Source organism: Schistocerca gregaria, chromosome 2 (assembly GCF_023897955.1).
Source record: "Schistocerca gregaria isolate iqSchGreg1 chromosome 2, iqSchGreg1.2, whole genome shotgun sequence".
Taxonomy (NCBI): domain Eukaryota; kingdom Metazoa; phylum Arthropoda; class Insecta; order Orthoptera; family Acrididae; genus Schistocerca; species Schistocerca gregaria.
In genome coordinates, this window is record NC_064921.1 from 353,068,129 (window position 1) to 353,082,616 (window position 14,488).

General features: G+C 41.6%; 1 protein-coding gene across 2 annotated transcripts in view; it reads right to left on the reverse strand.

The window, feature by feature from the left end:
- LOC126337042 (uncharacterized) overlaps nt 1-14,488 on the reverse strand; it is a 40,644-nt gene that overhangs the window by 19,932 nt on the left and 6,224 nt on the right. The window contains exons 3-5 of one of the 2 annotated variants that reach the window (XR_007565034.1): nt 10,755-10,834; nt 10,569-10,666; nt 10,318-10,453 (exon numbers count right to left, since the gene is read on the reverse strand). Coding sequence is in view for 1 of the 2 variants with exons in the window: in XM_050001364.1 (XP_049857321.1) it covers nt 10,569-10,666; nt 10,755-10,834 (178 nt within the window). In the remaining variant the exon portion in view is untranslated. The remainder of the gene's footprint in view (nt 1-10,317; nt 10,454-10,568; nt 10,667-10,754; nt 10,835-14,488) is intronic. The other variant, XM_050001364.1, reaches the window with a different exon arrangement.

Here is a 14,488-nt window from a genome sequence, read left to right on the forward strand (position 1 = left end):
AAAATACTTTCTGAAGTGGTTTCTGCTAAAATTAAATGCAACACACATTTGGATTACAGATGATTGAAACTGTTTTTATGTTTTAATAGTTAATGATGAAGAGAAGTTAATTGTACAATTAAAACCAGGGGAATGAACATACAGTACTATGTTACCAATGAAGAATTGTACAGTATACTATATGAAACTCCAATCAGAATAGGCCACGGAGGAAGAAACATATGCTTAAAGAGTTGCAAGTTAAATACAAAAATATTACATATGAAGTTGTAATGTTGTATTTAAATTTATGCAAACAGTGTCAAATGAAACACAGTGCACCTAAGAAAGGTATTGTTGTGAAGCCAATGGTTAGTTCTGAAGTAACTCAAGATGTCAAGTTGATCTGATAGAGACGGCAAATATCAAGATCATTTAACTATGTTTGTCCAGCTACGACCTTTGAAAACTAAAAGAGCTGAAGAAGTAGCGCATCACGTTCTCTCAATATTTTTAACATTTGGTGCCCCAGCAATATTGCAATCAGATAATGGTAGAGAATTTAGTAATCAAGTCGTATCCGAAATATGTGCTATGTGTAAAGATGTTAAAATAGTTCATGGAAAGCCTTGTCACAGTCAAACACAAGGCTCATTTGAAAGGGTCAGTCAGGATGTACAGAATATGCTAACTGCATGGACGAATGATAATGATACAAATAAATGGTCAGATGGTTTATACTTTGCTCAATTTGCCAAAAACACTACATACCACAAAGGAAAACGCCAAAGTTCTTATGAAGCCATGTTTAGCATTAAAGCAAAAAGAGGCATAGCATCATGTTTTTTGCCTGGCGAACAAATCGCAAATATTGAAACTGAAGAACAACTCGAAGAAATTGCCAATACTTCTGAAACCGAAAACAGCTTGAAGAAACTGTTAATACTTATAAAAAAAATTTGAGCGCTGTTCATGTCGAAAACCATATTCCAAAGAAAAATATTGAAGAGGACCTACAACCTACAATGTCTTCACATCAAATTCTGTCTGAAAAACACGAGTTGATTTTTACAAAAAGAGCGGTCGTCAAAGAAAATAATCTACTGCAAGCAACAAAGATGTTACGAACCTCACAAAAACAATTTCTTCCTGCTCAAATTAGTGATAATGTACGAATACAAGTCCCTGATGTCGACCGTGGTTGTACAGATAGCCGAAATGTGTTAGCGGTTGTTGTTGGAATAGAAGACTCTGACTTCTGTAAACTGGCAAATAAAAATGGTACCCTCAAGCAGCTTTACACACGTAAACAGTTCATAATTTGGAAAGAAAAATTACTTTCCATAGATGAAATTTCTTTTCAAGAAATGTCGCTGAAGCAGCAGGATCTAATTCGAGAAGCGGGGGGTAAGGCTATACGCACTGTCATTGCAAAAGGAAGTGTTCCACAAATAAATGCAGTTGTAAAAGCAAGGGACTCTTGTGCAATTCAAAGTGTCATAATAGTTTAAGTTGTTGCAATTAATAAGATTTGAATCACATAAGTAAGAAATTTATTATAACTATTATTTTCTTTTCTCGTGTAGAATGTACAGTGTATTTTAAATTCTTGGCCGAAATTTTTTATAACTATTATTTTCTTTTCTCGTGTAGAATGTACAGTGTATTTTAAATTCTTGATCATTTCTTTCAGAAAGAGGCGAAAAAGTTATGTCACACTTGTGACGTTTTGTAGCGACTGAATTACGGAGAAGAAAATATAAATCTCCAACACGTTCAACATTCACCACTAGTGCATGGTGAACGTCAACATCGCTATCTCTGTCAGAGCCTGTATTGCTCGATCCCCCCGAACTTGGCCTAGCCCTCCCACTCCCACTCCTACTTAACAATAAATCCAGACTTGAAAGACGCTAAGTATTGGACTTGGAAACGTAAAAATTTGTTTCATACTTCAGTTCACTCTAAAATTAATAACTGAGAGACCGTGTTAAGCTACCTCTTATAGTTTTTGAGTAATTAATTAAAAACCAAGTTTGTAACTAAAATATATCCAACTGTAGTAGATTAAGTACCCGTAACTTTAATAGTACAGAATTTTGGTTACAGCAGATGATAAAACTCACCAAATAATAGAGCAATACCAAATTTGAGAGTTGTAGTATTAATAACTGCCAAGACGAGTTCTAGTGAAGGTATGGTTCAGAGGTTACGATCTACTGTTAGTTCCACTATATAAATTCTAGAAGGTAAAATTTTTATTCAAGCGAGCTGAAACTTTTTCTGTGCTTTCAAACAACTTGTCTGAATACATATAAATATTAAGAAGTTTCTGCATTAATTCATAATTATGATACTAAAGATTATGTGTCTGAGAAAGCGGTCGTTCTGAGGATGCTGTAGTATGCATAAGGCATATAACGGATGTTCCCTCGGCAGTCCGCATCATGTATTTGGGGTAAAAACAGATAGTGAACTCACGAGGACTGTACACCGTCCTGGATCGCTTAAAATTTGTTGCAGGAACTGTTAATTTACTGTCCGTGATAATAATAAACCTGTATGGCAAGTGGCGACTATTATTTCCACTTTTATGGTACCATTAATTTTCAACATTTATGATGAACATTTGAGTATTTTAGTAAGGCGAAAGACAATCTGGTAGAAACATACTGTAGAGGTCGTCTCTGAACTGCTAGTTCTGCTATTTATGATAGAAAGATTTACTGTGTATCAAACGGGATGGGACATGCACGAGGGCGTATATACAGGGTACCAGAGTACAGACAGTAGAGATGGAATAAGAAGGGCAGTCAGGATATCCAGGACAGAGTGGAGAATAAATAAGGAAATTAGGGAGGGAATGGAACAACTTGTGATGCAAAGAACTGAGAATAGAGCTCTTCAATGGTGTTTGATTTGATTTTGTTTTGTTTCAGAGCGCAAAAATAACTAAGGTCATACTCGCCCAGGTCAGAACATTGAACACGAATACAAAAAAGGAGTTAAAAGCGACACATGTTACGCCCAATCGATGAAAGGAAAGTGAGCTAAGAACAAGGACTTCCTCTTGGAGAAAGATCCACAAAATACACTGTAAAGACAATGGCGGTCCCCAACTAAAGATTAAATGCCCTTCGACACGAAACAGCCGATAACTCAGATGGCAAACATACATTACAAAATAAGTGGTTAAAAAAGGGCATTCAGTCAGGAAACTGGGAACCGTCAAAGGTTGAGGACAATGAGCACAAAGTGGAGGAGGATCACCACTTAACAAACGGCAATGGCTAAAACAACAGTGCCCAACATGGTAGCTAAAATGATCTCCTCGCACCAAGAGATGGTCAGCCAAGCCGCTGGGAGAGGTTTAATTCCCTGGAGCTTGTTGCCATGATGGGGAGACCAGTGGTGATGCCAAAGTGACAGAACCTGCTTACAGACGGCAACATGGAGATCGTCAGAAGGAATGGAAGACCTAGTGGCCCACAGTAGGACGACAGCAGCCTTGGCAGCAGCGTCAGCACCCTCATTTCCTGCCACACTGACATGACCAGAAACAACATGAACATCATAGTGGCCTCCTCAAGACTGAGCAAGCTTTCTTGGACCCACTGCACTAAGGGATGGACTGGGTACAGCACATACAAGCACCGAAGAGCAGACAGAACTGGAGCAGATGACACAATCGAACAGCCTGAGCCACCGGATATACTGCATGGCCTGATACAGGGTGAAAACCTCTGCTGTAGGTACTGAGCAGTGTTTCAGAATCCAATAGCCAAAATTGTCGATGCCCATCATGAAGGCACACCCAACACTATGTTCAGTGCAAGAGCCATCAGTGTACACAAAGATACTATCGCTAAGTTCCATGTGCACTTACAATGGTATACTGAATATGGAGTAGATTCCTTAGGAAGTGAAAGAAGTCAAAGGTGAACACAGCCCTTGCTAAAAGCCAAGGCAGTGAAAAGTTTACGGCCATTAGGAAAGTGGCAAGTAGCATGAAGTTAAGCTGCCGGAGCAATAGCCGAAATCTAACTCCAGGAGGTAGCAGAGAAGACAGATGCACCCCATACTGGCGTTCAACGGAGCCATCGAAGGAGGCGGCATAGGACGGGTGGTCAGGCATGGCAGACAAAGTGCACGCATATCTGCTGAGGAGAACATCACCCCAGTGTGACAGAGGTCGTTCGGCAGCTTCTGCATACAGGCTCAATTGGGCTAGTGTAAAAGGTGTCAGCAGCCAAACAAAGTCCACGATGCTCGATTGTATTTAGGAAATGTAAGATGGATGGACTTGCAGATGCATAAACGAAACACACATAGTCCAGTTTTGAATGGAAAAGGGATCAGTACAAATGGAGAAGAATGGTCCGATCCGCTCCCTAGGAAGTATTGCTTAGGACATGTAGGGCACAGAGGGACCGGGTGCAACAGGCAGCCAGGTTAAAACACATGGAAGGACCAAGAAAGTTTTCTATTGGGCGAGAGCCCAAGGAATTTTGTAGTTTCAGCAAACAGAATAACAACAGGTACAACATGTAAAGATGGTGGAAGCAACCCATTGCACTGCTGGAAATTCACACAGCTGGTTTCAACAGTGGAAAAGTGAAAGCCATTATTGATGCTCCACAAGTTAAGATGATCGAAACATCACTTAAGACACCACTCAAGCAGCCAAGTCCATGGAGAACTGCAATACATCCCAAAATCATCAATAAAAAGGAAGCCAGAGATGCCTAGCGGGAGACAGGCCATAATAGGGTTAATGGGTATAGAAAAGAGGGTGACGGAGACCTGAGGCAACCCCTTTTCCTGTGTGAAATTGTCTGACAAGACAGAACCAACATGAACCTTGAACGTTCTGTCTTTTAAAAATTTCTGATCGGGAAACGAGGCAGGTAGCCTTGGAAACCTCACGTGTAAAGAGGATGGAGGATATGAGTCCTCCAGCAGGTGTTGTAGGCTTTCTCCAAATAAAAAATAAATAATAAATAAATAAAAATAAAAAAGCATGCCCAGTCTGGTATTTCCACAGAAAGCCATTCATGACATGGGTTGACAAAGTGACGAGACGGTCAACTACAGAATGGTGCGCCTGTAATCCACATTATGCAGTGGTTAGTAAATTGTAAGACTTGAGCCATCATATCAGCCATGCTTTAATCATATGTTCCATTGCCTTGCAAACACAGCTGGTGAGAGAAACGAGGTGGTAGCTAGAAGAAAGATGTTTGTCCTTACAGTGCTGTGGTCAGGGTATGACAGTGGCTCCATGCCAGCACCTGAGGAATGTACCGCCTGCCCACATGCGACTGTATTTACATATGAGAACATGCTTGAATGCAAGAGAAAGACGCTGCAACATCTGAATGTTAACAGCGTCCGGTTCTGGGGTGGAAGATTGGGACACAATTTAGCTGCCTCGCGGTAAAGACGGTATTGTAGTAGTCTTGATTCTGGGAGGTATCACCTGAGCGTCCTCCCCTTGTTCCCAATGGAGGAAGGCAGGCTGATAGTGGAGATCAAAATCTCTGCAAAATAACGGACTAAGATGTTGAAGATGACAAAGGGGTTCTCAATACATCACCTGGTACGGTCAGGCCGGAAATTGGGAAATGGACCTTGGTCCCAAAGAGCCTTCAAGGGTTGACCCAAATGACGGAAGAGGAAGTACAACTGTTAAAAGAACTACTAAATGAAATCCACCTAGCTATTCTGCCATCCCAATGAATGGAAAGACACAGCAAACACAATTGTCAATAATGAATACAATTCACCATCATAGGATGACAGTTTAAAAAGACAGAGTACGCCTCTGGGCGCGAACTGTGTTGCAGAACCCTCAGTCTAGCAAGGGACCCGGACATGTTGCGGTTAAGATGAAGTGTGAGCTATGGAACATTCTGCAGAAGTAAGGATAACATTTGTATGGTACAGTGCAGAACGAGAGGTCCAAATGGGAGGTAGGCATGTGTGGAGTCTAAAGGAACATGAGTGCTCCAGTGTTAAGGCAGATGAGGTTGAGCTGATCGAGAAGGTCAGTCAAGAGGGTAACTCTCGGACAAGTTCCGGAGGAGACCCAAAGAAGATGGTGTGCATTAGTCACTGAGCAACAAAGAAGGTGAACTAGCTGACCAATAAGCTGGAGGAAGCTTGCCCTGGTGACACCAAATGACAGAGGGATATTGACGTTGCACAGAGACAAAGTGAAATGAGGAAGGAAAATGTGGACTGCAACAGCCTGCAGCCAAGTGTTCAGTGAGATGGTCCGACTATGAACGTCATCCCGAACAAGTAGCACGGCTCCCACACGAGATGTAATGCTGCCCTCAAGGCGAAGGTCAAAGCAGACTGGAAAGAAATGCAAGAGATCAAAGCAGTCACGAAGACACAATTTTGTTTCCTGTAGTCAGAAAACAAGTAGACACTGCGGTTCCAAGAGTTGCCTTAATTCCTCCTTGTTGTATCGCAAGCTGCAAACGTTCCACTGGAAGGGAGACATGACAGGGAAAGGAAAGGAGGGAAAAAATGAAGGGATTTCACTTTGGCGGCTGCCAAGTGCCAGCCTTCAAAGACTCACTGTAGTGCAGTGGCTGGAGGATCATGTTCCATGTGATCTACAGAGGCATCAGCAGTCTCTCTGGGCCAGCCAACGGATTCAGTTGGTGGGGCGCACCAGGGGATTGAAGGTCAGCCAGGTGAGGGTATCACGCAGTGAGACAGTGGAAAGATCTCAGAGTCAGTGAAGGAGAAGCCATTTGTCTTTGTTTAATTTTTTAGAACCTTTTTGGTTAGCAGATGAAGACTCAGATGTTTTTTCGCTGGAGGGACGTAGAAAGTCCCCACTAGAGTATTCCTTCTGTCTTTTCCCACTTTCTGGTTGTGTAGCAGCTGATTTTGCCACCAGAGGTGATCCTTTGGTGGCTTGCAGAGCTGGAGGAGGAGGAGGAGGAGGAGACAGGGGCACTACTGTGACACTTGGCAATTAGACAACTGCAGTGCTGAATTTGAGGTCGCAAGTCTTCGTGGCCATGTCCTCTAAGGAGCGAGGCGTAGGAAGAAAGGTACTGTAAGTGCCAGATGGTAAAACACAACTAACCAACAATGTTGCAAGTGACAAAGTAATGCACTTTTTTCCTTCGCCCGGATATCCTGTATGGCCACTGTTGAGATACAAGGGACATTCTCGAGATGAGCCTGCATGGTCGCTATTGCAACTGATACTACGGGGAGGAAGTGGATGGCAATTGCCCTCGTGAACATCCCTACCACAAGTAACACATTTGGCCACATTTCGACAAGACATATGATTGTGGTTGTAGCATTGACACTGGTGACAGCACACTGTGTTTCGACTGTACAGTCAGACCGTGACGACTTAAAAGCCTGCTTTAAGGAAGCACTGCTCTATCAAACATGAGGAAAAGAGTGATGCAACCTTAGTGCCTGCATGCAACACTTTTCATTACCTGATGGTCTGCAGTGACGTCCTGAGCAGAGAAGTAAGTTTGGATTTCTCCCTCGGTCAGACCAGCCTAGTGTAAATAACACCACATGAAGAATTCAGCACTCGAAGAGCCTCAAATGAAATGAAATGAGCTTATGGCATCGTTGGCCAGGAGGTCCCATCTAGGGAAGTTCGGCCTCCAAGTGCAAGTCTTATTTCAGTCAAAGCCACATTGAGCGACTTGCGCACCGGTGATGAGGATGAGAACAACACAACACCCAATCCCCGAGCAGAGAAAATCTTCAACCCTGCTGGGAACCGAACCCGGGCCCACTTGCATGGAAGACGAGCACATTACCATGCAGCTATAGCAGGTGGACTGATGGGCCTCAACATGAACAGGACAGCCATAGAGGAGCGAAACTGCGGGGAGTTGTTGGGCTTGAATATCACAATTCGTCTGCAAAAGTGAAGTGCCATTACATAAATGACAGCAGGATTTCATAGGGCCTGTATTGTGTCAACACCTTTCTGAATAAAAAATGAATTAGTTGTAGCAAATGCTGATCTGTATGTGATAACAAGAGCAAGCAAGGTGCAGCTAGGACATTCTTGGAATCTTTAGCCTCATTCCATTTACATTTAGTAGACATAGTCTGAGATGGTGTTTGCCTCAGTGCAAGAAAATTCCCCCCCCCCCCCCCCCACCACCACCACCACCCCCGATTGCCAGTGTCTCTGATGGCACACTCCTTCCAACTGGAGGTCCCCCCCTCAGAGGGCTCTGTTGACCTGGGGCAAGGAATTACGAGTTACTCAGTCACATTTTATACTCAGATGTGTGGGGCTGTGTTCACGAGTGCACAAGGAAGAAGAACAAACATAGAGGAACCTCAAACACCAAAGCAGAGGTAGGATGGGAGATGCAGAACAAAGAAAGAAAGAAAAAACAGTGGGAGGACTGTTCTTATGTCACACTACTGAAACTTCACAACACATCCCCAAAAATATCCCAGACATGTTCCCCAAGGGAGGGGAAAAAGAATAGCAGGATAGACATAGAGCACAGAAAGGGAAAAGGTGCTGTAAAAGCTGAGGTCTCACAGTAGCCAACGACAAATTCACCAAAGAGCGGTGAATCCCCTGGTGGAGCTCTTCAATGGTATGATCATGTACAGTGAATGGAGCAAGGACAATGGCCAAAAGCAATCCTGGAATGGTCACCACATGGAAGGAAGGAGGAAGCATGGAGAGTGCGAGTAATTGGAATGACGAGGAAAAGAGGTCTGTAAAGAGAAAGACTGCCTTGATCATGAAATCTGGCAAATGGAAGCAACTGTCAAAGAGTGTAGAAGCCCTTAAACATAAGTGAGTCTCGTAGCCCTACATTTCTCCCACAGGGTAGCCACAGAAGGAAATAATGTGGGACATATCTCTACATACTGTAATAATCCTTTCTTCCAGAAGAGGCTGGGGAGGGGGATGGCTTGCTAGCCGCTTCATTTTAGAGTTATCCATCGTGGTGCCACCTACTCTGAAAGGGGGTTCTCTCCGCAGGCATCCCTCAGCCACAGCAACAACTACCTGGCTGAGTAACCATTGACCAGATAACACTGTCCGGAGTCCTCATGCCCCAGCCACGTTGGGCACACACTACTTGGCACACGTAGGGAGTTTCCTGTGCAGACATCAATAGTACAATCCCTGCGAGGTCAAGCAGCGACCACCAAGCAGGTACTTAACAATCCCCCCCCCCAACAGAATGGTTACCGTGTTGGATTTTGGATCTATTACTTTTGCCACAAAGAAGGTGAAAAGCTAGAAAGGCACAATAGATGGATTGTATACAGCATCGGATGACTTTTCCCACACAATCCACACTTCTGTAAAATTTGGAAGAGGTGGTAGGTCAAACCTAATAATGAGAATCATATAGTGAAGGATGGAAAGTTGTATAGGAAAAAGAGTACCCAAAATCATAAACCAAATCCAAGTATGGTCAGCACCAGGAAGACCATCCAAAGGCAAGGCAGAGGGGAAAGAAGAATAGTAGAAGAATATGTTGATCAGCAAAATGCTGACCAAGGCCGTATTCAGTATTTTCTTGGCTGCATCGCATATTTTTCCAACACGGCCGCATACCTCCTTCATAACTATGTCATAGCTACGAATAATAGTAGGATGGACTTATAGAACAGGAATGGAAGTAGCACTGCAAGCATCAGGACCCTATGCTTGCTGAGTATATACTATCGAAAGATATGTGGAATTCCTGGGGAGGGGAGGCATGTTAAGGGTAAATAAATTGAACATTGGTATGGACAGTATGCTTTTCATTGTTCAATCTGCATTCATGATCAAGGGAAAGTGACACAATACACAGTCAAATTTCTTAATAAAAATATCTATATTTTCCTGAAATACTGCACAAAAACTTGAGCACACTCTTATACAGAAATACCAATTTAAATGATAGGATGTTTGTAGATCACTTTAAATATACAAAACAAGCTTGGGCTCATATATATACCAAGACAGGACATTAACTGCACTTACCAATAGCAGTCAAAGAACTTCTAGAATGTAATACTTTATGTATGACCTACAGAAACAGGTGAATGATTTCAAATCCGCAAATCTCATGTGAGGTATGGGGAGTCTCACAGATATGTTCATACCAGTCACGACTACCATGAGAAACTACGGACTCTTCTGTCTGCACGGTCTGTTCTGTAACTGTGTATGCAATTTTCTGTTTGGAGCACAATAATGTAACTGAAGAATAATGGTTTCAATAATCTATGTCTATACAGTATATATGAAGTACTATTGCGCATCTGTTAAATCATGATGACAAAAGTATTTACACACAACGGTCTTACTCTGGAAATAATGTTTTTTCCATCAATTCTTAAATCCACGTCCATGTTTACTGCAAGTGTTAGAAGGTGGTTTTTGGTCTCTCTTCCTCCCTCTATTTCTTCCAAACTGATTTTTCATCCAGGATATTGGCGTATGCTGTTTCATATTTTATGTTACAATTCAGTTCAGCTCAGCTTAAATCAAGATACAACACATACAGCCATACACAGGAAGTGAACTTCAACTAAAAATAAAGTTTCCATTTACTTACAGCTCTCTGATATGATATCGTCCACTATCAATGCATAAAAACCCTCACTTGAAGGAAATGACTGTCTGTTATTGGCAGTTGCTAAGGGCTCATACATCCTGTATTAGAAATATATTCACATTAATTCATCAAATATCTTACCATGCAATAATTCAAGGCAATGTTAAAAAAGGATAATCAACATACCATCCTAAATGGTGACCATAATGAGAGCACATACAATTTTTCCATGCATAACCAGGAAACCAAGTATATTCTCTTTGCCACTGAAATAGAGAGAGAGAGGAATTAAGCAAAAGCGCATATATGAAATAACCATCTATATACTTCACACCACAAGATAAGTTATGACACCTGCTGCAAAGCAGCAGTCATGTGACTGTTACCAGACACCCATCATCTCCCAACTATGTTGTGAGAGGCCCAAAACAATATTAATTAATACTAATATTCATATTATATTTTAAAACAACAGAACCATAAAAGCACACTAAGCCCCCAGTGAAAAAAAGTATGATGCTGCAGGCAGGGTATAAATTATTACAATAATATGAGCTGAATATGCTCAATTTAATGATAATTTGAGTGTGTAAAAACACCAGCATAACCACATACACAGAAAACCAGAGCATGTCACACACACACACACACACACACACACACACACACACACACACACACACACTTCCTCCCTACAGGTGGCAGAGATCATGATTTCCTATCAATAATTGTGATTAATTTCCAATGCCAGTTAAAGCTATATGAGCAAGACACTGTAGCTGACAATGAGTCTCACTTTGTTCCCCTCTCTGCACAATCACAAAAAAAGACGACAAAAAGCAAAGAATAGAGGAAAAAAGAAAGTCACTGAACCTGGACTTGACAAGTAATTCGGCTGGTGGTGGCAGTGACCATGGGAGTTAGGTTAAGAGCTAACCCATAGGAAGTGTTATAATTACAACCAGAGTTAAATACACGGGTGTCACCTACCATTAGCTTTACACAAGATAAGTGTGTACAGTTAAACTCTCTCTCTCTCTCTCTCTCTCTCTCTCTCTCTCTCTTTTCTTTTTCTTAAGATAGTGTAAGTTAAATGGAAACAGAGAAAAACTGGTGCCTATGAGGACTTTCTAGGCAAATGGAGCCAATAATCAAAAATATGTCCAGGCACGCTCCGCAAACAAAGAAAGCAAACAAGCAAACACAACTATCAATCCCTGTATCATCTGCTGAACTTTGTCCTCTCTTCTAATATAGATAAACTGACAGAAATGGAAAATGCTATAGAATGAACACCCGGAACGAATGCTAACATTCTGTATTCCAAGCCTGTAGGATATGTTAAGTAAAATTTAACCTTTATGTGAACTCATTTGCTGTACAGGAAAAAGTCATTCTTACAGATGAAGAGTGGTTTGATAGTACATGATGGCAATTGGATATGTCTAAGGCTACTGTAGCTTTACAAATGTAGGCAGCAACACAACACGGGCTGAAGACATGCCCATACATCTTACTGACATCTTTCACACTTTGGGAAAGGTTGAAGATCGGGGCAATACACATGGAAGCATCATATCGACAGATTGCACACATTTGGCTATAGCATCACTGCAAGCTACTGGTGAACAGATGGCAGGATGATAAGAAGAGTAGGCATACAAAACTATTTTTTTTTCCCCATGAGCAGAGCTTTTGTAGCACCACATTTTGCTCTTGTGCGATTGTCATTTTTGCAATGGCCAATTTTCGTGAACAGTGTGTGGTGATGAAATTCTGCTTTTTGACTGGAAAAAGTGGAAAAGAAACTCTTGAAATGTTAAAAAACAGTGTACAAGGATGATGCTATGAGGGGGTGGGGGGGACTCAAGTATTTGAATGGTTTTCCCATTTCAAAAATGCTGGAATGCCAACTGATGACACACCTTGTTCTGGTCATACTTCCATGGCCTCAACACATGAAAATGTTGAAAACATTCATGAAATCATCAACAAATATTCATGACGGGCTAACGAAAAATTTTTGGAGTTGTCGGATATGACTTGGAATTCAATGCAATGAACTGTGACAGAAGATTTAGGAATGAAAAGGGTGGCTGCCAAATTAATGCCATGACTACCAATGACTTCAAGTTCGCCTCGTCCTAAGACAGCTCATCAGGTGAAATCAGTCATTAAGACACAGCTGACTTATTTTTTCGATGTGACAAAAATTGTCCATTCAGAGTTTGTGCCACAGAGTGCAACAGTTAACCAGACTTTCTACCTGAAAGTTTTGAAATGATTGTGCAGTGGTGTGCAGTGGAAGTGGCCTTATTTGTGGCTGTTGGGTAACTGGTTTTTCCATCATGACAATGCCCCTGCTCACACAGCCCTGTTTATACATCAACCAAAAAGAAAAAAAATAGGATGGAGGTGCTGCCAAGCATCACAAAAGAAGAATTTAAACAATATTTTGAGTAATGGAATAAAATGTTAGACAAGATTATTAGTGCAAGTGGAGAGTACTTTGAAAGGGGCTGAAGGTTTCTGTTTAAAATGTGAGTAAATAAGTTAAAAAAGTAAGTTTGGTTTCCTTTGGGTGCACCCTCATAGGGACCCACAAGAGGCTCATAAGATTGTTTGACTAGATCTCACAATAAGGTCCACACCCCAAGACAATCATAAGCTATTATGGTTGGTTGGTTTGTTGGGGGAAGGAGACCAGACAGCGAGGTCATCGGTCTCATCAGATTAGGGAAGAACGGGGAAGGAAGTCGGCCGTGCCCTTTCAAAGAAACCATCCCGGCATTTGCCTGGAGCGATTTAGGGAAATCACGGAAAACCTAAATCAGGATGGCCGGACGCGGTCGTCCTCCCGAGTATAAGCTAGTTTGACTTGATCTTATGGGCAAATGACAAAAGCTGAAATTGATGCAGAAGTTACAGCGTATCGCTACAAACCTTCGGAAACAGATTACAGGTAGCTGGGTTTAGATGTCTAGGCACCCTGTGTCATTTGCTGCCAACACCAAGGACTCGTATGGTGCAGAGCCAGAGTCCACTGGGTCATAAGGTAGCATTCTGTGGTGTTCAGCAATGAGGCTCTATTGTGTATGTGACAGTCAGATTGACATCAACATGTCCGAAAAAACTAATGAAAGGTCACAGGAGAAAGTTATACTCAAGATCCATACTTCACAATTCTTGGAATCAGGAAATGGGGAGCTATTGGATATGACAATAGGACTCTTTTGGTAATTGATGAAAGCAGGCTAAATGCTTGCCATACATGGCAAGAATGGTAAAACTGGTATCATACCCTTCATGACCACAGTACCGAATGATATGTTCCAGCAGGATAATGCAGAACATCACATTACGATTCACACAGTACAAACACCTCAAGATACGTAAGAGTCCTTAACTAGTCTGCCTATCCCTTGATTTGTTGCCCATAGAGCATGTCTTGGATGCGATAGGAAGACATATACTTTTATTTCAGCCTCCTTTCATCAACTGTTATTAACTGACCCAGCATGTGTTTCAGGTGTCGCAAGAAATTCTTCAAGAAGATATCTGGAGGTTATTCACTTCCATGCAGCAATGAATAAAAAGAGTGTATTTATGCTGATGGGGATCATACCTAGTACTGATGTTGATGAACATCAGTTTGAAATAGAATAATTATGTCGTGAACAGCTCCACAAAGTTTGATGAATATTGGGCTGAAACACTTTCCATTTCCAACAACGTAAATGAAAGGAATCAATATATAAGTTACAAAAGCACTTTTTTTTTTAGCACAAAGGGAAAAATCACATTGATAGGTAAAGAAAGGTACAAGGCAAGTAAAACCCACAATTATCAAAAACTGTAGATAAAACATCCAAAAAAATTGTATACAGAGCAGTACTGCTCCATAAACAATTTGTATTTGA